Here is a 27,657-nt window from a genome sequence, read left to right as displayed (position 1 = left end):
GAAAATCATGCAATGTCCTCTCTCTTCTCCTGTAACAATGTCTTTTTCCTTTGCAGTATGGGGCAGCGAACACACAGTTATTTTCCCCCTTTCGTCCTCCTTCTCTCACTCTGCTGGGTTCAGAGGTCAGACACTGATGGAGAGAGATGGTCTTGTGAACGTTGTGACCAACGGTTCTTCTGTAACTGCTCCTACAGTGGATTTGTTCATGTTCCTGTGGTTTCAGACCACGCCTTGACTCTTGATCTCTCCTTCAACAACATCACTGAGGTGACTGATGATGATCTGACCGGCCACAGGAAGCTGAGAGCCTTGAGTCTACACGGTAATAATGACTCGATTTGATGCGTTTTGTAAATAAGTGATATTGTGTGAGCTGAAATTCATGACTACAGACACGAGCTAGTCCACAACACAAAGTTAAAATATTCTACTGATTGAAGAAGTGTGCGGCTTTGTACTGAAAAGCTTTAGTGTTGCCTGGTTTTCACAAAAGTCAAAGTCACAATATGTCAATTATGGCCATCATAAATGTGAACCCTTTCCACTTTGTAAAACAAGCTCCATTGAGTAAGGACAGAGAAAGAAAGTTAGAAGAAATTCTCTTTTTGAAACTCCTGTTTTCCTTATCATCTCCTGTTTTCCTTGATTCTCGCCCATCTCAGCATCAGAGAGGAAATTAACCCTTGTGCCCTCCTCAAATTTACTACCCTCGAGACACCTTCGAGGCAACAATGTACATGTTAAATAAATCTGCCATTAAATCAGCATACATCAATATTGTTTTTTTTTACGTAATGTCAGAAATACCCTCTTGACATCTTCGCGGCAAAAATGCCCCCATTGACTTCCATTAAAACCAGGTTTTTTATTCTCACTGTCATTGCTGTTTAAATTCATGCATTCTTTAATATCAGCATTTCAATGTGAAGAAGTCTAGTGAAATTTGACATTTTTGCTGTATTCCACCAGATTCAACCGTTTACTCATTGTTGGACCATGCACCAAATTCTTGTATTTTTGTCTGTTATGTTATGGAGAGTTTTTGTGTAAGTTTAAAAGGGTTAAAATTCTGAGGATCATTTAATGTTTGGTAGTTTTGAGCAAGTTTGAAGTTGTTAATAAGATTTATGAAAAAAAGGACAAAAAAAACATTGATGTATGCTGATTTAATAGCAGTTTTTTTGAATGCGCACATTTTTGCCTTGAAGGTGTCCAGAGGGTACAAAATTCATTGAGAGAGTCTGAATGACGTTTAAGAGTCAAACATGTTGGATTTCAAAAAATTAACTAGACAGAAAAGTTCCTGTAAAAATTCATGCCACAAGCTATAAAACTGACTAAATGATCACAAATTTTAAAAAAAGAGTTGAGAAAAATGGCCAAAAATTCCCAAAGAGGGCACAAGGGTTAAGAACAGAGTAAAGGGGCAATCACTGCACCCCATTGCCTTGCTTTACATTTCATCGCTTGCTTTTATCTGCAGATTGCAGATTTTGTGTTTTTCTCTGACATCAGGTTGGTTTTAATGACACTCCAGGATAATATTAAACATAGATAATGCTCTTTCAGGTAACAGTCTAGCTGTGATCCATCCATCAGCGTTTGATTCTCTTTGGAGTCTGGAGAATCTGGATCTGTCTGATAATAACCTGACTGCTCTCAACCATGAATGGTTCAACAAGCTCAGTGCTCTGCAGCAGCTCAACCTGCTCAACAACCCCTACAGGTAAGGAGTCCAAATTTCATAGAAAAGATTGAGCAGAAGCCTCTTTACATATCAAAGTGTTGAAATGTTTCACGCCTATGGGTGTTGCTTCTCTCACTTCCTCTTCTCCAGCTGTCTGGGGTCTCCCCCCGTGTTTCAGAGCCTGGTCAGACTGAGGAGGCTGGCTTTTGGAGGTCCTGCTCTGCTGGAGATAAAGAGAGGAGATCTGTCAGGGGTCACAGAGCTGGAGGAGCTCACTCTACATGCCAATAACCTTAAAAGGTGGGGAGTTGACAGTGTTGTATCTGCTGAAAGCTCAAAGTCAAAATAGCATGGGGCGCAATCGAGTTTCCCCACATCAAATCAGCAAAACATTTTCTTACATGACTACTTGGCTCATATTTTTTTATTGTTTGGATTGAGAGCCCCCTGGTGGCAGAGTTTAAACACTGTGTATTTCCCTCCTTAGGTACGAGTCTGGGGCTCTGGCAGGTATATGGCCACTAGGTCATGTCACTTTGAGCCTCCAGGGTCCAGTTTCAACAGACAGAGCCTTAGCTTCAGCTGTTCTCGCTGATGTGGCATACTCAAACACACCCATCGTTGTGCAAGAGGTCTATCTGGTTGGGACTGGATCTGTGGAGCCCCTCACAGAGTTGACTAAGAGGAGAATCAGGTAAATGTGTCTCCTCAGTTCTTCTGATTTTACACTGATGCACCTGAATTATACTCCTGAGTCCTAGCCAAGGCAGAGCATACTCAGGTGGTCTGCGTAGTCCTGAACCTACTACCTGAACACCAAAAAAGTTGGGGTGCTGCATAAAATGTCAGTAACAAATACTGACGTATGCTGATTTAATAGCAGATTTTTTTAACATGTACATTTTTGCATCGAAGGTGTCCAGAGGGTGCCCTAATGTTAAAGCTGGAACTACAAAAATAAAAAATAAAAAAAATAAAAAAAATACAAATGCAATCTAATCAACTTTGTTGCTAATCTTTGACCCATCCATGACTCTCATCACCCCCAAAGCCCCATCTTTCAACTATTAATTTTATGGAAAATAATTCACTTTTCATGTTTTTGAATGCACAGAGTGGTTTGTTTGTTTGTTTGTTTGTTTGTTTGTTTGTTTGTTTGTAGTGAAAAATAAAATATTTCAAATAATCAAACTGGCATTTAAAGGGTGAAAATCTCGAAAATTATTGAATGTTTGGTAGTTTTGAGCAGGTCTGAAGTTGTTAAAAAGATATATGAAAAAAAAGCAGAAAAAGTATTTGTGTGCTGATTTAATGGCAGATTTCTTTTAACATGTACATTTTTGCCTCAAAGGTGTCCAGAGGGTGCCCTAATGTTAAAGCTGGTACTACAAAAAAACACAAATGCTATCAAATCAATTTTGTTGCTGATCTTTGATCCATCCAAGACTCTCATCAGCACCAAAGCCCCATTTTTCTGCTATCTATTATATGGAAAATAATGTATTTTTTTTGTGTGTGTGCTTTTTAGTAAAAAAAAAATTATTTCAAATAATGAAACTGGCATTTAAAGGGTTAAATTATTAAAAGTGTTTTCATGTTTGGTAGATCTGAGCAGGTCTTAAGTTGTTTGAAGAGGTTTATGGAAAAAAAAAGTAGAAAAAAATGTTGACATGGCAATTTTTCTGTACGTGTACATTTTTGCCTCGAAGGTGTCCAGAGGGTAGTAAATTTGAGGAGGGCACAAGGGTTAAGAAACCATGGACATCATGTCCTGTGAACTGAAGAGGAGAGGGAGCATCCAGCTTGTTCTCCTGGCTCAGCTCTAAAGCCTGCATCTCTGATGGTATGGGGGTGCATTAGTGCCTATGGCGTGGGCAGCTCTAACATCTGGAAAGGAACTATCAATGCTGAGAGAGGTTTTAGAGCAACATATGCTCTCATCCAGACAACGTCTCTGTCAGCAAGACCATGCTGAACCACATACCACATCCATCACAACAGCATGGCTTCACAAATAAAGAGTCCGGGCTATGAAGTGGTCTGCCTGCAGTCCAGACCTTTCACCAACAGAAAACATTTAAATCATCAGAAAAGGAAAAATCCTGCAAAGAAGACCCAGAACTGTTGGGCAGCTGGAAACCTACATCAGATACTTCTTTGTTTATGTGTTTTCTTAGTTGTGATTTGTGGGTGTGTTTCAGGACCACCGCAGTCATACCTTTACTATTGTATAGTGATTTTGTTGTGGTTGTTGTTGTTGTTTACCTCGGTGACCTCATTGTCTTTTTTTAGGAGCGTTACTCTCAGGAACGTTACCTTATCAGACGAGGCAGTCGTTGAAGCCCTATCGATGACTGCTGGAGTGCCGATCACTTTCTTTTCTTTAGACGATGTCATACTGACCGGTGAAGGCAGGTAGGAAAGCTTTACATCAGCATTACCCACAAGGCCCTGTCATACCAACTTTGAAACTTTAAGTGTGTTAGCTCTCGTAAACTGAGTCTGAAAATGCTGTTGGCATATGTATGTTGTAAAATGTTTTGAAGGATCTAAGGTGACTGAATGATTTTGTAACTTCTTTGTTTTATGTTTCCTGTTAGGTGGGAGAAGGGCAATGAAACACATCTCAGCAGCCTCGATGAGGTGTTTGTACGACACATCGTGATCCTGGATCTCTTTAAATTTATAAAGGTTGCAGAGTACTTCCGTCTGCTGCGCTACCCAACAAAAATCTCAATAATCGACACTGAGGTAAGGAAGAGCTGACCCAGTGTGGTTGCTTTTGTATGAATTTAAAAATAAATGAACTGAAAAGACAGTACTATTTCTAACCCATGTTTGTGTTAAAACTTTATTAACAATCTTCTACACTGCCTGTATTTGTTTTTCACTCAGAAAAACACGCACAAAAGGCCACATGGATCATAGAAACACATATTTACCACCCTAAAGTACAGAGATGTCAATTCGCACAGGATTAGTGTTACCTGTGGATCCGTGTGAGCTGAAGCATGCTGGGTAATTAGCCCCAGATTTTTTACTGATCAAATTACAGACATGGTCCATTCACATAGGATTGGAAACACAGACACTCTTCCTGATTATTCCAAATTGCCAGAGGTTTGTAGGTAATACTAATCCCATGCGAGTAGGGCACAAGTCAGCCACCGTGACTGGTTAACCCTTTAGAAGTAGTGGCATAGCTCTGCCCACTTCCTCTGAGAGAAATACAAATTATCCAGTGAAACACACTGCAGTCATTCAGATGTCAGAGAAACATTTCAAACCATTAACGCGATGTGACTTCAAGATTATGGCGTCGGTGAAACCTGCTGCAAACTTCTGCACTGAGGTATCTTCTTGAAACGTTGACAACTTTCAAAGGTTTGTAATTAACTTCTACTCTCAGACATTTGTGGTGAACTGCCCCTCGACATACTTGCTCCTGAACCTGCAGTACGCGGATCTGTCCGACAACCATGTGAGCGACCTGGCTCTTCAAGAGTCCCTGTGCCATGGAGAAAGCCCACTGAAGGACCTGCGAGTTTTAAACATCAGTGGAAACTTTCTGAGGGTAACTTCACAAATATAATCTCTTACTCTCTTTTATGTCAAAGCTACAGAGAATTCTAACAAGGTGAGAAATGAATAATTAGACGTTTTAACGTGTCAACCACGTTTTCAGTCATCAGTTTTTTAGCAGTACTGTCCCAAAACTCTGGAGTCATACTATGAAAAACACATCTATGTAACTGTGTTTGTTTATAAGGCTGAGGCTGGTCTCAGGATTACTTTTTATTCCGGTCTGTCCTGGAAGAAGAAGACTTGAGAGACTACTTGAAGGATTCAGGACAAATAAGAGGGCCGTCACTAAATTGTCTGTGTTGCGTTTAGATGCACCGGAATAATGATTTTTCTTTAAAAGCTGGTTATTAGCTTTCCATCTACAGTGGGTCTCCGGTCAGAGAGATAAGCACAGAAGCAGAGGTCTGAATTCCACATGAACTTTACTGAAGTTTAGTATGAGATGGAACAGCTCACTTGCAGAGGAATAGTTTAAGTATGGTATCTGCAATAATCATGTGGTTAGGGTAGGGTGGGGGGGCTAATTTTGGCTTTTTTTAGCCCATTTGTGCCACTTTTATTTGCCACTTTTCATCAATTTGTTCACACTTTCACCAAATTTTTCACATTGTTACCCCTTTTTTCACACTTCTTAGCCACTTTCAACACTTTTCCCTGCCTTTTTTGCCACTCTTGACCCATTTTTGCCTGTTTTAACCCCTTTTCCCCACTGTTTAGCCATTTTTATGAATTTATTTGCAGTTTTATGACCCATTTTTCCTCTGTCAAAGTATTTTGCCAATTTTTAGCCATTTTTTAGCTGCTTTTCACCACTTTTCAGCCATTTTTTCCTTTTTGACCTATTTTTGCATACAGCATCCTATTTTGCCACTGTTAGCTGCTTTTTACCCCTTTTTTGTCATTTTTGACCCATTGAAGCCATTTTTGACCATGTTTCACTACTTTTTCAGCCAATTTTACCACTTTTGAACCATTTTTGCCTCTTCTAACCCATTTTTGCCACCACTTTTTAGCTGTTTTTCACAACTTTTGTTGCCATTCTTGTCCAGTTTTTGCAACTTTTTAGCCACCTTTTCTGCCATTTTTGCCTTTGTTAAACGCTTTTTCCACTATTAAGCCACTTCCGACATTTTGTTATGCAATTTTTGACCCATCTTTGCCTCAGGTAACCCATTTTTGCCACTTTTTGGCAACTTTTCTCCACTTTTTTCTTCATTTTTGTCACTCCTGACCCAATTTTGGCCCATGTATTTTGCAGCTTTTTTGTTATTTTTCACCACTTTTTCAACCATTTTTTGCCTTTTTGACTCATTTTTGCATGTATATCCTTTTACTACTTTTTCTGTCATTTTTGACCAATTCTTGACACTTTTGACCACTCTTCACTACTTTTACAGACAATTTGAACCCATTTTTGCCTCTTTTAACCCATTTTGCAACATTCTACCAATATTGTATGCCTTTTAGTCTGGTTTCACCTTTTTGCCAACATTTAAGCCATTTTGCCACCTTTTGGTGCAATTCTACCACTTTTTATCCCATTTTTGTCACTTTTAACTCCTTTGCACTACTTTCTATGCCAATTTTTCCCTTTTTTAACTGCATTGCACGTTTTGTTTTTTACCACTTGTAATGCCTTTTTTACTACCTTTTACCTCTATTTTTAGGATTTTTTTTGCCATTTTTGAGACTTTTGCCTTTTGTTTCTTGTGTTAACACACTTTTAGACCATTGTTATTGTGTTTTAAGAAGATGGGTTTACATTTTAAAGAAGGCTATATACTATGGCATTAATGAATTAACATTTTTTTGTTGCTTGGAGCTGTAGTTTTGCCTTAAATTAGACTCTGATGTGGTCTAGATCAGTGGTTTTCAAAGTCTGAGGCGGGCCTCCCCTGGAGGGCGCCACAGAGCTTCAGGGGAGACGTGGAACCATAAGCCAGAAAAAAGGTGATTTTACTTTGTGAACCTCTGCTGTGCATGGAGCAAAATGGATAGACTTATAGTTACTATAGGGACTGTGCTATAGAGCAGTGTTACTCAACCAAAGAGCCAAATTTTTGAAAAATACCTTTGCAAGAGCCACAATCTAAGAGGTGAAAAGTGACAAAAACAGCTTGAATTAGCAATAACAATAGGTTAAAGGTGGCAAAATGTTCAAAAAGCAACAAAAGATGGGTGTAAATGGGCAGAAATGGGGAGGAAGAGTGGAAAAAATGGTCAGAAAGTAGCAGAAATGGGTACAGTGACAAAAAAAGTGGGTGGAAAGTGACTTAAATGGGCAAAAAAGCAGTCAAGAGTGGCAAAAATTGTCAGAGAAAGAGGAAACAAGTGGTATGTAGGGGAGAGTGGGGTGAGATGTGCCAGTTTTTACTCAAAGTGATTTTAAAGTGAGGCCATGACAGTAATGCCTCCAACTTAAGTACGTACACATATTTCAGGATGTGGTGCATCCCTGGGCACAATAACTTCGGATCTGAAATAAACTGTTTAAGAAATATAGCCTTCAGAAAAAAAAGTGGTCTCATGGCACAACTTAACCCAGGCCCTTTGGCACAAATCACCCCACCCCCATTATTTTTGAAAAACTAGCGTGATCCAGCAGTTTAGAGCTAATATCATGCTAACTGTATAAACTCACTGTGTAGCCTAATAAAGCACTAAAACGTGTGAAATGTTTTTAAACTTGTCGTTAATTGTTCAGACACAACAATCAAAAAACCTTGATCATAGAAATTTTACTCTGAAAGGCAAAAATCAGTTTTTCGAGCTAAAATGTTCTTACCTCTCATGCCATGTGTCTCCCTTTTATACAGGATGAGTAAAATGGATGGCTCTTCAAAAATATGTGGTCACATGACCAATTTCTTCTATGGTTTTTCTATAAACAAGGGGTAGCACTACTTCCCCTTTGGCACAAATCCCCCCACTCTCCCCTAATGGAAAAGGGTAGTTTGAATGGACAAGAAGTGGCAAAAAAAAAAAAAGATAAAAAAAAGGGAAAAAATTTCGAAAAAAGGGGCAAAAATTGTTAAAAAGTGGCAAAAAAATTGTGAAAAAGGCCAAAAAATTATATATAAAAAAAGGCAAAAATGGGAAAAAAGGGAACAAGTCATATTAAATGGCAATGGGCAGCTTAAATGGATGAAAAGTGGCAAAAAAAAATTGTTAGTAAAAAGAAAAAAAAGGGGGGGTGGGGGGGGGGTGGGGGAAGAGAGGCAAAAAGATGTAGCAAAAATGAGCAAAAACTGTGGGGAAAAAGGATATTTAATGATGAAAGGTAGCTTAAATGGGCAAAAAGGGCATGAAAGTGGAAAAAATGGGGAAAAAGAGGCAAAAAGAAGTTGTAAAATGGCCAAAAAAATATGAAAAAGGGGTATGTAATGGTATTATAACTGAATAAGAGGGAAAGGCAGATGTTTAAGGACATTTGCAAACCAAAATATCAAAAATATATTTATGTTAAAAATGTTTAAAGATCAGACATAAATGTTTGAAATGTTGTTTGAAATTTTTATTTTTTTTTTTCAATTTGAATCCTTCTGGTGGGTGGGGGTCCACCGAATGAATAATTTCTTCTTAGGGGAGGCTCACTCTTAGGCTCACCCTTCTAGATGATGTCAGATATGCATCCATTGGGATGCTTGTGATAACAGCACAGCTTAGCAGCTCATGATACAAAATTAAAATAACAGTAATTAAAAAGTCCATAGCTCACCTTTAGATCAAATTGTGGAGGCTGTGGATGCAGGTTGTGAGTTTAAGAACAATGACCCACTCAATGACCTCTATCCCTCTGCTACCAGTCTCTGTCCACATTGACTCGAATGGTATTTAAGCTCACCAAACTGACCCACCTGGACATCAGCAGGAATGGATACAGCTCCATGCCTCAGAGCTGCTCCTGGCCACACACCCTGAGATACCTCAACATCTCTTGGGCTAAACTTACAGAAGTCACCAGCTGTCTACCCACAACCCTGGAGGTAGGACAAACCATGCATGGAGCAGTAATCCTGACAGACGCTACTCCTATCCTACCATTTTTAAACTAACTTCATCATGTACAGGTGCTGGATCTGAGCTACAACAGTCTCAAAAACTTCTCCCTGTCCATGCCTTTTCTGAGAGAGCTCTACCTCTCTGGGAACAAGTTCCTGAGTCTGCCACATGGACGGCTGTTCCCTAATCTGGAAACAATGTCAATACAGGTAAGGACCAATCACATCTCCAGCATTTCTTCCAGCCTTGAGTGTTCCAAGAGTGACCCCTTCCTTGTTTCCTCACAGTCAAACACCATGAACATGTTTGGGCCTTCAGACCTCCAGTCCTACAGTCGACTCCAGAGCCTCCAGGCGGGTCAGAACAAATTTGTCTGCTCCTGTGACTTTGTCAGCTTCCTCCAGTCTGCCTTCAAAGATGCTGGAGAGGTTCAGATAACAGACAGAGAGGAGAGCTACGTCTGCGACTCCCCTCTGTACCTGCAGGGACGACCAGTTGGTGGAGTCAGTCTCTCTGTTGTTGAATGCCATCAGGTTTTGTTCGTGTCTGTGAGCTGTGGTGTAGCACTGTGTGTTGCCCTGCTGGTGAGTATCCTGCTCTGGCGCCTCCATGTATTCTGGTACCTCAAGATGACTTGTGCATGGGTAAAGGCGAAGAGGAGCAGTCAACAACGGAGAAAAAGGGATAGGATGGATACAGAAGCATTGCTGTCCTTTGACGCCTTTGTGTCCTACAGCGAGAGGGATGCTAGCTGGGTGGAAAACTACTTGGTACCTGAACTGGAGGAGCCAGGGTAACAGCGGATTGTTTGCCAAATATCAGTGACACATCTGAAAAAGTTTAACACAAGGAACAAGACTTGCTCATGGTGTTTGCTTTTTCTTCCACAGAGAGAATGGTGAGGACTCCTCAAACCCCAGAGGCCCCAGACCTCTGACCCTCTGCCTCCACAAGCGGGACTTCCTCCCCGGACACTGGATGATGGACAACATCATGAGTGCCATCGAGCGAAGCCGGCGGACCATCTTCATCCTCTCTGAGAATTTCGTCCAGTCCGACTGGTGCCGCTATGAGCTGGACTTCTCCCACTTCTGGCTCTTTGATGGGAATGCTGGTGATGAGGCGGCCATCTTGATCCTGTTGGAACCGCTGTCCAGAGACAACATCCCCAAACGCTTCTATAAACTACACAAACTCATGAGGTCCACCACCTACCTGGAGTGGCCTCAGGAGGAGGAGAGGGTTGTGGAGTTCTGGGAGAGTCTTCGTAGGGCTCTGAGAGTGGAAGAAGAGGACGATGACTGAGACAAAGAAACTGGTCAAACTACACAATCAAAATAGTTCAGTTTTAATCAGTTTAATACATATTTCCATGGTGATATATACTTTCACTTTTGATTATTCCTTGAAATTTTGTTTGTAAAGTTATTCAATGCCATAAAAATGGTCATATCACTCTAATTGAAATCCCTTTAGACTGTGTCTTCCCCAGTGTTGTATACGTAGGATTATAGAACACTGGAGAAGACACAGTCTAAACAGACACAACATTCCCATAGTCCGTCGGTTTTCTAGAACCCTGCCTTTAACCAGTTGAAACCTGAGGGTTTTGTTATTGTATCTGTAAATTAAAAGATTGTGGTTAGCGGAAGAGGCAGAACTAAAACCCTCTTATGTTTGTGTAACACAGATAAAGATTGATTGATGGAGTAGTTGAAGTCAATACATTTGGTCTTTGCTTCAAATCCATCAATCTACTTGCAGTCTTTACTTGTGTAGTGCTAACGTAGGCAGATTTTCCATTTGGCCAAAAGTAGGCAATTAAAGCAAAAAAAAGGAGCACCCTCCAAGCAAAAAACTTCTCAAGGTGCCAGACAAAAAAGACTTACTAGAAAAAGAGAGAGGTGTCAGCACTCAAAATGTCCTTTTAGGTAGTTTTATCAAAGGCAAACAAGGCACAACGAACGCGTTTCGACTTACCCCCAATTTCCATATGCAGCGTGTGTGCCGCAGAACGCCGGCGAATCGTCCTGCAGAGCACTTCACTCCCTCTCTTGTCTATCAGAGCATTTCCATAGCCGGCGCTCTTGACCGGCAGTGGCGCGTGCCTGGAGCGGCACTTCGCTGCGCTTTGTTTCAGATACGCTGCAGGTCTATTTCAGCGCCGGCCACTGCCAAACCTCGTAAATTCACTGTCGTTCAGAAAGCACCAACTATGGAAGTCACAAGCGTACAACATCCAGTTCTTTCAAAATAAAACACAATGCACGGACTCCTGATCGTAAATCATCAGCAGCGAAAGCAAAGGGTCACCAAGAGGTCAGTGGGTCACAGAGCTACAATGGCGCCATTGATGAGCAAAGGTTAGCTTTTGGGGATATTTAGCTGAAGAATTTTGCATAAAACCACAGATCCTGTCAGCAAACATTAACCTTTTAACTTCCTAATGTACTCACTCAATCGAGGAAGCAATAATATCATGGACTTATGCTGGAAAGGACGATGAAGTTACCCCAAAAGGTAAAATAGTCCGCTGTTGACATACTTTTCCTGCTGATACGGGCTTGCGCGCAGCGGCGCATCACTCTAGACTCGCTTCCAGTGGGCGAGGTTGCTCGCCTTTCGGTTGGAGCAAACCTGCGGCGCTTCAGTGCGCGGCGCGCACGCTGTGTATGGAAATACAGGGTTAGTCTTTTTCAGTGTTGTGAAACACTATGTGGAAGAGTGCCTTAAATACAGGAAGTATGCAGAGCATCACAGGTACAACCTTCAAAATAAAATACAATAAAACTTAATAGGCTTCCTGGTAGGGGCTCTACTGCGTAGCAATACCTTGTACAAAGATCAATGTAAGTTTAAATATAGAAATGCACTTGCAGTAACAATACAAAAATCATTATCAACACCAATACAAAAATAATATAATAATAAATGTTGGTGCAAGTGTTTACATGGACATCAGTCATGGACATGACTCTCCAGATAAATAATCGAAGAAGATAGCAACAATTATCTCTGGATGAATAGCTCATTTTTTGAGTGAGTGTAACTACATTAAAACAATCCCTAAGGGTTAATGGGTTTGGAGTGAGTAGAATACATTCGTAAAAGATTCAAATAACCCTAAAAATACCCTGATGAGGAGTTCTGGCACCAATGGCAAGATTTAACCCTTTCAGACAGCCTTAAAAAGTCATCAGAACACATTAGAACAATGAATAGACAGATTAATGTTACCTCAAATTGCATATTGAATAAGAATATAATAAATGCATGATTTATGGTAGAACTGTTATTGCCCCAATGGTGAAAAAAGGGAAAAAAAAGCAATGCTGGCTCGACTGAACATTTTTCAGCATTTTACATTTCACCCAGAAAACCTCAGTTTTCCACTTCAACAGCTGATGCAATGTTTGCAGAATGTAAGCACACCATAGTGACCATCGCTGGTCTAATTATCAGCCATTAAAGGAATAAAGCAACAGCTATAAACTTGTCTGAATGATATATTTTCATGCAGGTATTTTGGTTGGGGTCAGCTTCTTTTATTGATCTTCAGAAAGTTGAAAAAAGTTAGTAAAACACTGGCGTACAGTCAGGCAGGGAACTCTGGATGGAGAGTGATGCAGTCTGCAGGCGTCTGTGAGCCCCTATCAGGCTAACTGGTAACCAGAGCTCACATAACAAAATAATGCCAGGCACAGGAGCTTTCTGGGTGAAAAATAAAACCCATCAAAAATGTTCAATACAGCGTGCAATTGAGTCGAAATCACTTTTGGACCCATTTTTAGCAAAAACTTGCCAAATCACAAAAAGCCACTGTTCCTGTCCGTAGCATCTCTGCAGGTTTGAACACAGAATTGGCTGGGCCCCTGACAAACACAGGTTCTGATGGTAAAATATCTAGAATTATTCACTGTGCTTCTTTTAAAGCCCTTAGGCCAATTTTTGCTGCATTAAAATCACATTTCACCACCTCTTACTGACATTTTTGACACTTTTAACAGATTGTACCACTTTATAATCCCATCCCACCATTTTCTCTGGCCAGTTCTGCAACTGTTGGGCTTTGTGCAGCTTATAAAGTCTTTCAACCAAATTTTGCGGCCTGATTGTGCCACTTTTAATGCGTTTCTGCCCTTTTCCAGGTAATGTTGCCCATGTTGACCCATTTTTGTCACTATTAACCCCATTTCATCTTTTTTTTACATCAATTCTTGCCCATTTTAACCACATTTCTGTTTGTTTTGTCTTTTTGATGATTATGCCTGAGATAGGCAGTGATGAGCAGACAGCCGATGAGTTAGTGAGCGCGTGAGAGAAGACTGAATCAGAAACTAACTAGTCCTCCTGATTCAACTTGTGCTAGTGCTTTATTTTGTGCTCTCCAGGTGGGAATTCATGAATGTGTCACTAAAATCAAAACATTGTCACTGTTGATGCAAGACTTTGCATTATCATCTGCTGTGAAATCATCTGTAACTTGATGAGCAAAAGAGGAAGCTGGCATGTTCAAATCCCTTCAGGTTACTATCAACTTTGGTATTATTGTACGCTAATGTGGGTGAACTTCCTTATTAAGCTGGTGCAGTGAAAGGATGTGACAGGATTCAGTGGTTCAAAGACACTGTGAATAAAGGGAACACTCCTCTAAGTGAAAAGTAGACCAAGCTTGTTGACTCGTGTTTTTGTTCACTCATTATAGTGTTTCAATCTGTGAGCGGTCATTTATTAACAAGGTTTCTCATGCAGCAGATCTCAAGACAAGATGAAAGAGGTTACTCCTTCGTCATTGGCATGTGCTTTTATAATAATAATGAGATTAAGATTGATGATATTAACAACAATATAAAATGAAAAAATAATCATGAAAAAATAAGATTAATTTTAGTATTTGTGTTCATCTTATACACCTGTGGTGTGTCCGTTTTTTTTTCTCCTTTTTTTTTTTTTATTCTTGCCTCTGAAGTGTTCCTTCACTGCCATCGTACCAGTAGTCTCACATTTGTCTAATCATGTTTGCATTTAGTCTCTGCGGATTTTGTGTTTTCCTGTTTGGATCTTGTAAGTTTTGGTTTTCTCACCATTGAGCTTTTGTTTAAATTAATTCTCCTTCCTGTTTTTCAGCTTGGTTCTCTATTTTTCCACATTTTTACCCTATTGTTAAACCGCCTTCCTAGATGTACTTCTCTTTTGCTCCATCTCTGCCTCACTGCCCCCATGAATCTATATCATTCACTTTGCTGTGGTTCTGTCACCTCAATGCACTTCTCTCCCACTGCAATATGAAGCAGCGAACATACCGTCTTTTCCTCCTCCTCTTCCTCAGCTGGGCTCAGAGGTCAGACGCTGATGGAGAGAGACCTACCTGCGGACGCTGTGACCAGGAGTTCTTGTGTAATTGCGCCTACGATGGATTCACCCGTGTTCCTGTGGTAACAGACCGCGCCTTGACTTTTGATCTCTCCTTCAACAGCATCACTGAGGTGGCTGATGATGATCTGACCGGCCACAGGAAGTTGAAGGTTCTGAGTCTACATGGTAAAGATGACTGGATTAGGGTTAGGGTTAGATAAAGACTGAGAAGATATTCCTAATATGTGAGCTGAATGTGATGATTATAGACTAGAGGTAGTCCACAACACAGAGTAGACATGTTCTACTGAAAATAAAGGGTAAATTCAAATCCTAGCCTTTCAACAAAACAAGAGAGATGAGCTAAACAGCTGAAGAAATTCAAAATTGTGGCCTTTAATGAAAAATAATTCCTTTTCTGTAAGACCAGGGTGTTTTTAATAGTCCAATAATACTGCAGGATAGTTTTAATGTAGATCGTGTTCTTTCAGGTAACAGTCTAGCTGTGATCCATCCATCAGCGTTTGATTCTCTTTGGAGTCTGGAGAATCTGGATCTGTCTGATAATAACCTGACTGCTCTCAACCATGAATGGTTCAACAAGCTTGGAGCTCTGCAGCAGCTCAACCTGCTCAACAACCCCTACAGGTAAACCTCTTGTGTTCCCATTCTCAGTGTGTGATTCTCAAAAGTTTCATGTTTCCTGAAGGGAAGCTGCAGTGGTAATGGCAACTGTTTTTGGCATCTCGCCATTTGACAGGAAGTTGCAATAACTCTTATATTGAACATCTGATTTGCTTCAAATTTACTGATGAATGTCAGTCCAAGTCACATTAATAGTTTAGCATCTGTCTTTGTCATACTGCCACCTACTGTAAGCAAGCAGTTCTACCACATATACAAAGTTTTCTGTGCTCTTTGTTCCACATAGACACATGGTTAGTCACAAATAATCTTCACATTGCATGTGACTTTAATTGTCTAGAGACATATTCTCACATTTATTCTCTCACTTCCTCTTCTCCAGCTGTCTGGGGTCTCCCCCCGTGTTTCAGAGCCTGGTCAGACTGAGGAGGCTGGCTTTTGGAGGTCCTGCTCTGCTGGAGATAAAGAGAGGAGATCTGTCAGGGGTCACAGAGCTGGAGGAGCTCACTCTACATGCCAATAACCTTGAAAGGTGGGGAGCTGACAGTGTTATATTCCTTCCAACTTTTAATGGCTCAAGGCCATCCGTAAGAGAAGAAAAAGGGGAGAGCTTTCTAGGGTCCGGCTAAATGGGGGGCCCATGGAGGTCAGCAACATGATGGTCCACGGTCAAGTTAAGCTGTGACCATATATTTAAATTTTTTTTACCTGAATATTCGTCACTCTCATGAAAGAAAAAAATCTTTTAAACTTTTCATACATATCATAAAACCTTCTTCAAAATGTCGAATCCCCTGTCTTAAAATAGAATGAAAATGAGTCAAAAGTGGCAACAATGGGTTTAAAAATTAGAAAAAAAAAAAAAAAAAATAGGCCAAAGTCTCAAAAATGGCCCGAAAAAATGGCTGTAATAAACCCTGAAATGCAGTTAAAATTGTATAAAAATTGGCATAAAAGTGGTGAACAAGGGGCAAAAGTGGAAAAAAACAGGCAGAAAATATATTGAAAAAAAGTCTTGAAAAGTAGCAAAAAATTTGTTACATTTAGCAAAAGTTGGCAGAAACTGGAAAAAAATGGGTTTAAAGTGCCAAACATGTAGAAAAAGTGGTGAAATGGGTTTAATGACTGGCAAAAAAGGGTTCAAGGTGACAAAAATGGGGTTAAATGGGCAATTAAGGGCAGGAAATGTGGTGAAAATGGGTTAAAAAGTGTCAAAAATGGCAGCTACAAATAATGAAAGGTATTAAAAATTGGCAACAATTGGAGAAAAAAATTTCTAGATTGGCTTAATAGTAACAGAAATGGGTAAAAATGGCAGAAACAGCAGAGGATATTATAAAAAGAGTTTATTAAGTGGCAAAAACAGGTTGAAATGTGGTAACATGTACAGAGACAGTGGTGAAAGGGTTAAAAAAAATTGTAAAGTGGCTTAAAAATGGTACCAAAGGGTTCAAGATGGAAAACAATTAAACAGGCAACAAAGTGAAAATGGGTTAAAAAAGTAGCCAAAATGGGTTAAATGTGGCGAAAGTTGGCAGAAACTGGGAAAAATGTGTTTAAAGTGCCAAACTTGTCGGAAAAGTAGTGAGATAGCTTTAAAGAGCAGCACAGTGGTGAAAAAGTGGCAAAAAGGGTTCAAGTGGGCAAAAATGGGGTTAAACAGTCAATAAAAGGCAGAAAAGGTGGTGAAAATGGGTTGAAACATGGCAAAAATGGTAGCTTTAAATACTTAAATGTATTTGAAATTGGCAAAAATTGGAGAAAAAAAATTCTAGATTGTATTAATAGTGGGTAAAAATGGCAGAAACAGCAGAGATATTATAAAAAGTATTTAAAGTGGCAGAAACACATTGAAATGTGGCAATATGTGCAGACAACATGGTGGAAAGGGTTAAAAAAATTGCAAAGTGGCACCAAAGGGTTCAAGATGGAAAACATGGGGTTAAATGGGCAATATCAAGTAGAAAAAAATGGTGAGAAGAGGTTAAAAAGTGTCAAAAATGGGTTCAAAGTGGCAAAATATGTAGAAAAAGTGGGGAAAAAAAGTGATAAAAAAGCTTAAAATTGTTTTGAAGTGGCAAAAATGGGGTTGCAAGGACAAAAACAGGCAGAAACATTGGTGGCAACTGGTTAAAGTGGAAAAAAGTGGTCACAATAGATTAAAATTTTCAAGTGACAAAAATGGGCAGAAAATGTGTTTAACTGGGGTTAGAAAGAAGATAAGGATTTGAATCTTTGATTTAAAAGTCCTACGTTAAGATCACCCCCATAAACATTCTAAATTTTCTTTTCCCTTCTTTGCCACCAAGGCTTACAGTCCCCCCTGAAGAGGACCATCTGTAAATTTATTTTACAAATGTGTTGTCCATTCAGATAACAGCTGGCTGTCAAATTTTCCATCTTTAAATCGAAGCATCACATCTGCCTTTAGAGCCCCCTGGTGGAAGAATGAGAATCCAGTGCATTCAAAGAAAATGTCCCTTTCCTTATCCTTCTACCTGAACTCTCCTGGTCTCTTCTATCCCCTCCTTAGGTACGAGTCCGGGGCTCTGGCAGATATGTGGCCACTAGGTCATGTCACCGTGAGCCTCCATGGTCCATTTCTAACAGACACAGCCCTAGCTTCAGCTGTGCTCACTGATGTATCGTACCCAAACACACCCATCACTCTGCAAGATGTTCAGCTGATGAGGAAGGAGTCTGTGCAGCCCTTTGAGGTGTTTGCCAAGAAGAGAATCAGGTAAATATGCCTCCATATTTCCTGTGTTGTTGCAGTGTTACATTCTCCTAAGGCCTGATTTATACTTATCAGTGACAGAGCATTTGAGGAGGTCTGTGTAGTCCTGAACCTACAAAGAAGCCTACACACATAGACTGACCTGCACATCCTGAAAATGTAGCTTTGCTTTGAAACACTGCAAATGCAAGCCCTGTCCACTGGGTGGGATTGGATGGCAGCTAGTCTGTAAATGATGTCCAAAGGCATTTAGTGTGTTTTTGGTGGGACATAAATGGCTACAGAAAACTACTGCTGACTCAAATCTACTTGCTGACATCCCAGGTTATTGTGTTGCTCCTTATTAATTTTCTAAGACCAGTATAACTTTATCAGCCAGAGCTTGTCATGGCATTTACTGTTCCCAGCATTTCACTTTGGAACGCCACAAAGCAAAGCACACATGGGAACATGGAAAATGTCTGGTTTCCAATACAATTCATATTACCTTTATATCTGTGTATTATGTCTGAGGTTTTGGTAACTAAATATATTTTAGGAAAAAAATGTATAATCATTTTCATCATGTTTCTTTATCTATAGTCATTTCAGAAAATTATTTGGGTAAAAGAAGCTAGTTCAAGCCCCATTGTCAACTCCAGAAGATATATATTGGTGCCACATTTGTAAGGATCATGCATTTGTGGGATGAGCAGCAGAGCTGAGTATGTGGGTTTCACCCATGAAAAATGTGCCAAATCTTCTCTGCCAATGCCAAACAGCTGATTCTTCCATTGAGTCTTGTTGGGTGTTTGGTGGATTGGATGATTGAAGTTTGAAGAAACAAGACATACTGACATTTTAACAATTTATTCATTTAACAAACAGGAGCCTCAGTAGCGTGTGGAAGAACCATACACAGCCACAACAGCCTGGCTCCTCCTCCTCATGCTGGTCACCAGCCTGGTCACACACTGCTGTGGGACGGCATCCCATTCTTCAACAAGCATTTGTTGCAAGTCAGCCAACGTGGTTGTGTTGGTCACTCTGGCACCAACAGCACGCCCAAGCTGATCCCACAAGTGTTCAATGGGGTTAAAGGTCAGGACTGCTGGCAGGACATTCCATCCTCTCCACTCCCAAATTCTGGGGGTAGTCTCTGATAAACCCCACTCTGTGGGGGCGAGTGTTGTCATCTTGGAGGATAGAGTTCTTGCTGACAGGGTTAGAAAACAGCATTCTTGGGGTGTTGTCTTCTTGGGACGCCCACGTTGCAGCCTGTCTCTGACGTTCCCTGTTATATGGAACTTGGCCGTCAGTTTGGAGATGGTGCTAGGGTTCACTCCAAACAATGCCGAAACTTGGTTTTGCGGAACACCAGCTTGAAGTTGCCCAACCGACGGGCCCTATCCAGATCAGTCAAATGAGGCAAACGTGGAAGCAGACATCTACTGACCACTGTAGCAGGGCCCATGCTCACAGGTGCTGCCAATCAGGCACCTGATTGGCTGCACCTGGGGGTACCAGAAGCTCAAAACAAGAGTCAATAGCAACAGCAGAATAAGGTGTTCAGCATTGGCAGAGAAGATTTGGCACATTTTTCATGGGCACAACCCACACACTCAGCTCTGCTGCTCATCCCACAAATGCATGATCCTCACAAATGAGGCATCATTTTAAAGGGTAATAAACAGGCTTTCTAAGGGTATATGATTTATTACCAAGAAGCAGTATTACAACAAAGAAATAATCTACTAAACACAAAGTGCCTTACTTTTTGCTCTATGTTTATATACAGGTATATCTTAAAAAAAATTATAGAATATCATGAAAACGTTCAATATTTTTTGTCACTCATATCAGAAACTGAAACTCATATATAGATTCATTACAAATAGAGTGAAATATTTCAAGCCTTTTTTTCTTCCTCTTTGTTTCACTCAACTTTCTATGAATATGCTTGGATACAGCACTCTGTGAACAAGCAGCTTCTTTAGCAATGACCTTTACCCTCCTTGTGGAGGGTGTCAATGACTGTCTTCTGGACATCTGTTAAGCCTGCAGTCTTCCCCATGATTGTGTAGCCTACTGACTCAGACTGAGAGACTATTTAAAGGGGACATATTTTACCCTTTTAAGACAAGTCTACAGTGTTCTCAGAGGTCCCCAAAAATTCCTGTGAAGTTTATTGCTGAAAAAAAAGACTCCAGTATTGAATTTTTGTATATCTAAAAACCCCTCTTTTTCAGCCCTGCTCAGAATGAGCCATTTCTGTGTCTGTGGCTTTAAATGTTAATGAGCTGTCTGACTCCACCCCTGACCACACCCCTCTCAGGAAATGAATGCAGCACTCCTGATGTTACAGACACTTTTATCCAAAGTTTAGCACCTGACTGTGATCCGAACCAACAATCTCCCAGACTGTTGTCAGCAGGGTAACCCACTGAGCTATCCAGCATCTCAGCTGGTAGCTGAGAGGATCAGTAGAGGAGGGCGAAACTTTCCTCCAAGTGGGTGAGGGCCAACCAAACCTGGGGGCGGGTTCTTACGCCCCCTGGTGATGTCACTAGGTGTAAAATCTAAGAACGGCTTGTTTCAGCACACATTATCTGAAAGGTGGAGAAAGAGAGGGGGAAAAATAGAAATAAAATATAAACCTATACACCATGTGCATTTTTTTCTGATTGCCCTTGTTGATGTCTCTTTGTAGGAGCGCTACTCTCCGGAACATTACCATATCAGATCAGGCGTATATTGAAGTCATGAGGATCATAGATGGACAGCCTATCACTTACCTTTCTGTGGAGGACGTCACACTGACAAGTGAGGGCAGGTAGGAAACCACTGCATCAGCATTAGACTGTTATACCAACTTTAAACTCTACTTTTATATATGAGATACCTCCTCTGTAAACTTTGACAGGAAGAGACAACAAATATGGAGTAAGTTACAGATCTAAAGTAAAAGGATGACTAAAGCATCTTGGTAATTTTTTGTTTTATGCATCCTGTTAGGTGGGAGGCACACAGTTCAACAGATGTCAGTGCTATTGACGAGGTTGTTGTGCGAAACGCTGTGGTCCTGGATTTGATGAAATTTGTAAAGTATTCAGAGTATTTCCTGCTGTTGCGCTACCCAAGAAAGATTTCTGCAATCAACGCTAAGGTATGAAAGAGAAAAAAAAATACCTCAAACCAAAACAAAAACAAGAAATAAATTCAAGGAACATGACAGATGCAACTTTTGTCAAAGACCCAGTTTTGATATCAGAAAATACAATCTGAGTTGGAAGATAAAAGTGAAAAGTAAAATCAAAAGTTATGTCCTGCTTTATTCAATCAAACATGAAGTTTGATTTATATCACAAAGTGCTGTCAAGACGAAAACTGAGAGGCAGCAATAAGAGCAATGTCTGGGTGGAGGCTGCCTAGTGAGGCATTGATTACAGTCCCTTAAATCATAAGACAGGACTCAGGACTATCCCACTTCCAGCTTTGGTCAAAGTTTGCTCCCTAGTAAGAGAGAACTTGGTCAAGGATGAAGTCTGACCTATAAGAAGAGAACAACTGAAGCCATCAAATACAAACACACTGTGTATTCATTGACTTAAAACTTAATAAAAAGCATTATTGACCTCTTACAAACTGCCCATTTAATGCAGATATTCTAGAACTTCTAGATTATAGTGCTTCAACTAGCTACCAAATTGCAGGTTCACCATAGTAACACGTTAAGCAGTTAGTGCATCGCCAAGCATGGGGGACTTACTACTGTGAGGACTCTAGCTGCAAACTTCAACTGTACTACGGTATCTTTTAAACATAATTAAAACTAACTTTTACTTTCAGGTATTCGTGATTAACTGTTTCTCAACCTTCTTGCTCGGGAACCTGCAGTACCTGGACTTGACCGACAACCACCTGAGTGACCTAGCTCTAGAGGAGACACTGTGCCATGGATACAGCCCGATGAAGGACCTGCGAGTTTTAAACATCAGTGGAAACTTTCTGAGGGTGAGTTCACAAACAAAATCAATTATTTGTTAACAGCCAGGACACGATGATGATCAAACAAAGCCTTCCCCTTGTTTCCACATACATTGGGTTATAGAGGTAAGTCAAGCAGAAGTCAGTTCATTCCGACGAGAATCTCTGTGATGTCCAACCTGCCCACGATAACTCAAGGGGTGAGACGGCACTTGAACAAAGAGGTAACTTACAGTTGGACTGAGTCAAAGACCAGACGTTGTCAGAAGTTGTGTTTAATGAGGTGCTTGTGAAAGCAGCATAGCTTAGCAGCTCATGATAAAAAAAGTGAAAGTAAAGAGCTAAAAAATGTTCGATAAAAACCTTAAGGAAGTTCTTACCTGCCTCCTGAAGTCATTTTCTGTCTCTCTGCTGTCCAGTCTCTGTCCACACTGAGTCGAATGGTAGCTCATCTCTCCAAACTGACCCACCTGGACGCCAGTAGGAATGGATACAGCTCCATGCCTCAGAGCTGCTCCTGGCCACACACCCTGAGATACCTCAACATCTCCGGGGCTAAACTCACAACCATCACCAGCTGTCTACCCACAACCCTGGAGGTATGACGAGTTAAGTGTGTAAGCAATGATACTGACCAATTAAACACCCTCAAAACACTCATTAAATTAAAGCTGCAAGCAGCGATAGCAGGCCCTCGCAATCCGTTGCATACTGGGATGTGTCACAACCGTGGATGTGAAGCAACCGTTGGGTGCCAGCAACAGAGCATGCTGCACCCGCGGGGTATGTTGGGATTGCAACACTCACAATTTCACAGAAACAGAGGATGATCCCCCTCATTAATATCCAGGGCTTGTAGTTGCGTTGGTAGTCAAGGTATGGGCAGGAGGTATGAGCCCTGAAAATTTTGAATGCAGCTCCAAAATATGAACAAATCACTGTATTGTCAACTTCACAGCTCCTCTTTCTGCTCTGCTTGGCTGAGCCGCTCTTTCTCTTTCTCTTTCTCTCTCTTGCATTCATGCAGCCTCACTCGCTCTCCCTTGTGTGCGCGCTCACCCTACAGGAGAAAAAGACCAGGTCTTCTGAATGTTCCAATCATTGGTGATGAGGATAGAGCAGAGGAGTAAATACAGAGATACAGATGTGTACACGTTTTATTGGTATTTTCTTCAATGCTGTACTATATCCTCTCAGTTTGTCATCTTCTCTTATTTTCATGGATAGATAGATACAAACATTTTAATGTCTTGTTCCCTGTCCTAAATAGTGTTGCACTATTTTGTATTATCACAAGATGGCAGCATAGCCTTAGTTTTGGTTCCATTAAGAGAAGAGGGACTTTTGAAACTTTCAACATGCAAAATGAAAGAAAAAAATAGATATTTTGTTGTTTTGAAATATGGGTCCGTGAGGCTTAATTGTACATTACATAAAGGCTCAAGCACTTTCAAACACCTAGGTAATATGTGCCCCGGGGGCTGATTTTTTTAAAATATTGTATGGGGTGTCATTGAATTAATAACCAAAGCCCACCCAAAATACAAAGGGCAATCATCTCAGACTCTCACTGTGAATTTTTGTGCCAGATTTCAAGACTCTACAAGTTTTCTATGCCCAGGATAATTCTACTTCCTGTTCATGGCAAAGAAAATTTCACTATGGTCACACCCCTTTGAGTAATGAAAAGGTTCTAATGAAATTTTCAACACTGACATGTCTTCTTACAATATTCTTAACATGAAGGTGTTTGGATGAATTCCCCAAGAGGAATTTTGAAAATTGTGATGTCTGCAATATGCTGCTTTTTGACCACAAAATTTAAAATGGCAGACTTCCTGTTTGTTTTACAGCATGGGTCCAGGAGGCTTTTTTTTAAAAGTTGTATCAGTTAAAAACATTTTCAAAATCCTCGGCTAAACCTGCTGCAGGGGCTGAATTTTTCAAAATATTGTAGGCGGTGCCACTGAGCCAAAAAGCCACGCCCACCAACAACATCAATATCAATCATCTCAGTTTTCCACTGAGCATATTTGTGCTCTTCAAATAAGAACTTCCTGTTTCATGGCAACGGATCCTACGTTGTGGCAACTAAGTTACAAGCAGAATTGTGAGCTTTACAAATCTGATTACCCCAATAAATGGTCATAAATTTAATTAAAGTTGACTGCAATATCTCCATTTTGGAGGAATTAGAAGCAATTATGCGAATATGGCACTTTATGCTGCCAGTGGGAGGCGCTATGACTTGGAGAAAAACATTGCGTACGAAACTTGTTAAGTCATGCAATTCCAATTACTACATAAAATCTAGTTAAGATATTATGATGTACAGCTGAGATATAACAGATTGTGTTTGTATGGCGAGACCTCATCGTAATAATTGAAATTTGCCAGGATGCCACGCCCCCACTCCTTGATTAAAATCCGCAGATCTTTAATACTGGCATGCAGAAATGATAAGATGTGGAAAACAGTAACGTTTGACAAAATGTGGTATGTTTTGTTTACTTTGAGGGGCCACCATAACCACGCCTTTCGACTAATGAGAAAGCCCGAATAACTTTTCATCATCCATGTCTCATCTACCTCTGTGCTCCAGATATGACCCCTGGAACAGGGCAAAAATACCCCAATTTTCGCTAATTTATTCAACATGGCGGATTTCTTGTTGGAGATAGAGTGTAGGTCCAACAGGCTTTTTTGTAGATCTCTGTAAGCCGTACCTGCACACAAAATGTGATGAATCTATGACAAAGTCAAAGGAGGGACCTTTAACTTTGAAACTGTAAGGGGGCGCTTTTGACGCAGGTCTGAATTTTCATGTTGGAGAAGTTTTTGCAAGACCGGATGCACCTGGCAAGTTTTTTGCATTTTTGAATATCTTAAGGGCCTCAAAACTCCATGCAATGACGGAAAATAACACGTCTTGAGCAAAAACAGTGAGGTCCTCACACCACTTGGTGCTCGGGCCCTAATTACCTTTTTTACATGAACTACTTCATCTACAGGTGCTGGATCTGAGCTACAACAGTCTCAAAAACTTCTTCCTGTTCCTGCCTTTTCTGAGAGAGCTCTACCTCTCTGGGAACAAGTTCCTGAGTCTGCCACATGGACGGCTGTTCCCTAATCTGCAAACACTGATAATACAGGTAAGGACCAATCACATCTCCAACATTTCTTCCAACCTCTAGTGTTCCAAGAGTGACCCCTTCCTTGTTTCCTCACAGTCAAACACCATGAACATGTTTGGGCCTTCAGACCTCCAGTCCTACAGTCGACTCCAGAGCCTCCAGGCGGGTCAGAACAAATTTGTCTGCTCCTGTGACTTTGTCAGCTTCCTCCAGTCTGCCTTCAAAGATGCTGGAGAGGTTCAGATAACGGACAGAGAGGAGAGCTACGTCTGCAACTCCCCTCTGTACCTGCAGGGACGACCAGTTGGTGGAGTCAGTCTCTCTGTTGTTGAATGCTATCAGGTTTTGTTTGTGTCTGTGAGCTGTGGTGTGGCACTGTGTGTTGCCCTGCTGGTGAGTATCCTGCTCTGGCGCCTCCATGTATTCTGGTACCTCGAAATGACTTGGGCATGGGTAAAGGCAAAGCGGAGCAGTCGACTGCGGCGCCAGAAGGATAAAATGGATACAGAAGCATTGCTGTCCTTTGACGCCTTTGTGTCCTACAGCGAGAGGGATGCTAGCTGGGTGGAAAACTACTTGGTACCTGAACTGGAGCAGCCAGGGTAACTGTGGAATTTTAGTTTTATTCTCTATCCTCTCAACAGCACCAAATTACTTGCCCAATATCAGTGACACTTCTGAAAAAGTTTAACACAAGGAACAAGACTTGCTCATGGTGTTTGCTTTTTCTTCCACAGAGAGAATGGTGAGGACTCCTCAAACCCCAGAGGCCCCAGACCTCTGACCCTCTGCCTCCACAAGCGGGACTTCCTCCCCGGACACTGGATTATGGACAACATCATGAGTGCCATCGAGCGAAGCCGGCGGACCATCTTCGTCCTCTCTGAGAATTTCGTCCAGTCCGACTGGTGCCGCTATGAGCTGGACTTCTCCCACTTCTGGCTCTTTGATGGGAATGCTGGTGATGAGGCGGCCATCTTGATCCTGTTGGAACCGCTGTCCAGAGACAACATCCCCAAACGCTTCTGCAAACTACGCAAACTCATGAGGTCCACCACCTACCTGGAGTGGCCTCAGGAGGAGGAGAGGGTTCTGGAGTTCTGGAAGAGTCTTCGTAGGGCTCTGAGAGTGGAAGAAGAGGACGATGACTGAGACAAAGAAACTGGTCAAACTACACAATCAAAATAGTTCAGTTTTAATCAGTTTAATACATATTTCCATGGTGATATATACTTTAATTTTTATTTTTTGTGGAAATTTTGTTTGTAAAGTTATTCAATGCCATAAAAATGGTCATATCACTCTAATTGAAATCCCTTTAGACTGTGTCTTCTCCAGCGTTGTATACGTAGGATTTCAGAACATTGCGGCATCATGAACGGACACAACATTCCTATAGTCTATAGGTTTTCTAAAACCCTGGATTTCTGCCTTTAACCAGGTGAAACCTGAGGGTTTTGCCAGTGTACTGGTAAATTAAAAGATTGTTCTGGTTAGCAGAAGAGGCAGAACTAAAATTGTCTTAAGTTTGTGTAACACAGATAAAGATTTACTGATGGATTAGTTTAAGTCCAAATCCATCAACCTTTACTTGCAATCTTTATTCGTGTAGTGCTAAAGTAGGGAGTTTTTCCTTTCGGCCAAAAGTCGGCAATAACCTGAGGTCTTAAGCCCTTTGAAGGGCTGATGTTGTCATTTTAGTTATGCATCAAATATAAGGTACATCTCAAATACCCTACAATGATAAAGATGTGTATTTTAAATGTAAATAATCCTAAGGGGAGGTCGTGCACATTTTTCACGCTTTTCATTCTTCATCTTTTGATAATTTGGGCTGTGTTCATGTTTAAGGCATGAATGTTGGCAATATTGTGTATTTTTATTTGATCTTGTTATGTCCTGCTCAGCTCCTACAGAAAGGTCAAAATATGCTGTTTACAAGCAAGAGTTACACTCAAGCTGTTAAGCACAAAAAATGCACCATTGAAACCCATTCAAACTGTTATCTATGAAAGCATAGTACACGCATTTTATTATATCTGGGAGTCAATCTGGGCTTTTACCTTGAAATTGTTCATTTTTACTGCTCTCCACCAGATGGCGTCATTTTGATGTATGTTTTACTTTGCATTTAGCATACCGAAAATGATGGATTTCCCTATTTTCTAATAGAAAAACATGATTGCATTGTGACAAAAAATGGCAATCAAAGGGTTAAAATCTTTGGAAAATTAATGAAAATTTATGTCAATAATAATAATAATAATAATAATAATAATAATAATAATAATAATAATATCAATAATCTGGTCAGGTGTAAGGGAAAAAATTAGCTAAATGAAAGGAGAATAAAATATCCATGTATAAATTGTATATATCTACTGTATGAAAGGCACTTTTTTTGCAATTAGCAGCTTGTGAGTGAGAATGTGACATTGCACTGAAAATGATAATGCAGACAAAAATCAATGCTGCTGCTAATCATTGACAATCTCAGGTTGTAATACTTCAACATGGAAAAATGTACCTTACATGCAGTATAT

At 40.6% G+C, this 27,657-nt stretch overlaps 2 protein-coding genes across 2 annotated transcripts in view; both read left to right on the top strand.

Moving 5' to 3' along the window:
• Window positions 1-11,513, top strand: part of LOC121504107 (toll-like receptor 2 type-2) — a 19,976-nt gene extending 8,463 nt beyond the window's left edge. The window contains exons 2-12 of the mRNA XM_041778730.1: window positions 57-325; window positions 1,573-1,729; window positions 1,841-1,990; window positions 2,178-2,384; window positions 3,983-4,105; window positions 4,291-4,441; window positions 5,100-5,264; window positions 9,082-9,261; window positions 9,346-9,486; window positions 9,565-10,070; window positions 10,168-11,513. Of these exons, the coding sequence (XP_041634664.1) occupies window positions 58-325; window positions 1,573-1,729; window positions 1,841-1,990; window positions 2,178-2,384; window positions 3,983-4,105; window positions 4,291-4,441; window positions 5,100-5,264; window positions 9,082-9,261; window positions 9,346-9,486; window positions 9,565-10,070; window positions 10,168-10,582 (2,463 nt within the window). The 5' untranslated portion in view covers window position 57 and the 3' untranslated portion in view covers window positions 10,583-11,513. The remainder of the gene's footprint in view (window positions 1-56; window positions 326-1,572; window positions 1,730-1,840; window positions 1,991-2,177; window positions 2,385-3,982; window positions 4,106-4,290; window positions 4,442-5,099; window positions 5,265-9,081; window positions 9,262-9,345; window positions 9,487-9,564; window positions 10,071-10,167) is intronic.
• Window positions 11,514-13,541: 2,028 nt separating this feature from the next.
• On the top strand, window positions 13,542-26,266 carry LOC121504365 (toll-like receptor 2 type-2). The gene is made up of 13 exons (XM_041779074.1): window positions 13,542-13,591; window positions 14,169-14,195; window positions 14,607-14,818; window positions 15,124-15,280; window positions 15,660-15,809; window positions 17,811-18,017; window positions 20,704-20,826; window positions 21,009-21,159; window positions 21,843-22,007; window positions 22,400-22,579; window positions 24,992-25,132; window positions 25,211-25,716; window positions 25,852-26,266. The coding sequence occupies exons 1-13, from the start codon at window positions 13,542-13,544 to the stop codon at window positions 26,264-26,266; spliced, it is 2,484 nt and encodes an 827-aa protein (XP_041635008.1).
• The last annotated feature ends 1,391 nt before the right edge of the window (window positions 26,267-27,657 follow it).

This window comes from Cheilinus undulatus, linkage group 22, assembly GCF_018320785.1.
Source record: "Cheilinus undulatus linkage group 22, ASM1832078v1, whole genome shotgun sequence".
NCBI classification, from domain to species: Eukaryota; Metazoa; Chordata; class Actinopteri; order Labriformes; family Labridae; genus Cheilinus; species Cheilinus undulatus.
This window is presented reverse-complemented; position numbering and strand designations above follow the sequence as displayed.

Excerpts from the sequence above, each read along its gene's own strand:
- LOC121504365 (XM_041779074.1), top strand. The coding sequence starts at position 13,542 with ATGCCTGAGATAGGCAGTGATGAGCAGACAGCCGATGAGTTAGTGAGC. Across the intron at positions 13,592-14,168 it reads GCCGATGAGTTAGTGAGCGC|TATTTGTGTTCATCTTATAC; the intron begins GTGAGAGAAGAC and ends GATTAATTTTAG. Across the intron at positions 22,008-22,399 it reads TCAGTGGAAACTTTCTGAGG|TCTCTGTCCACACTGAGTCG; the intron begins GTGAGTTCACAA and ends TCTGCTGTCCAG.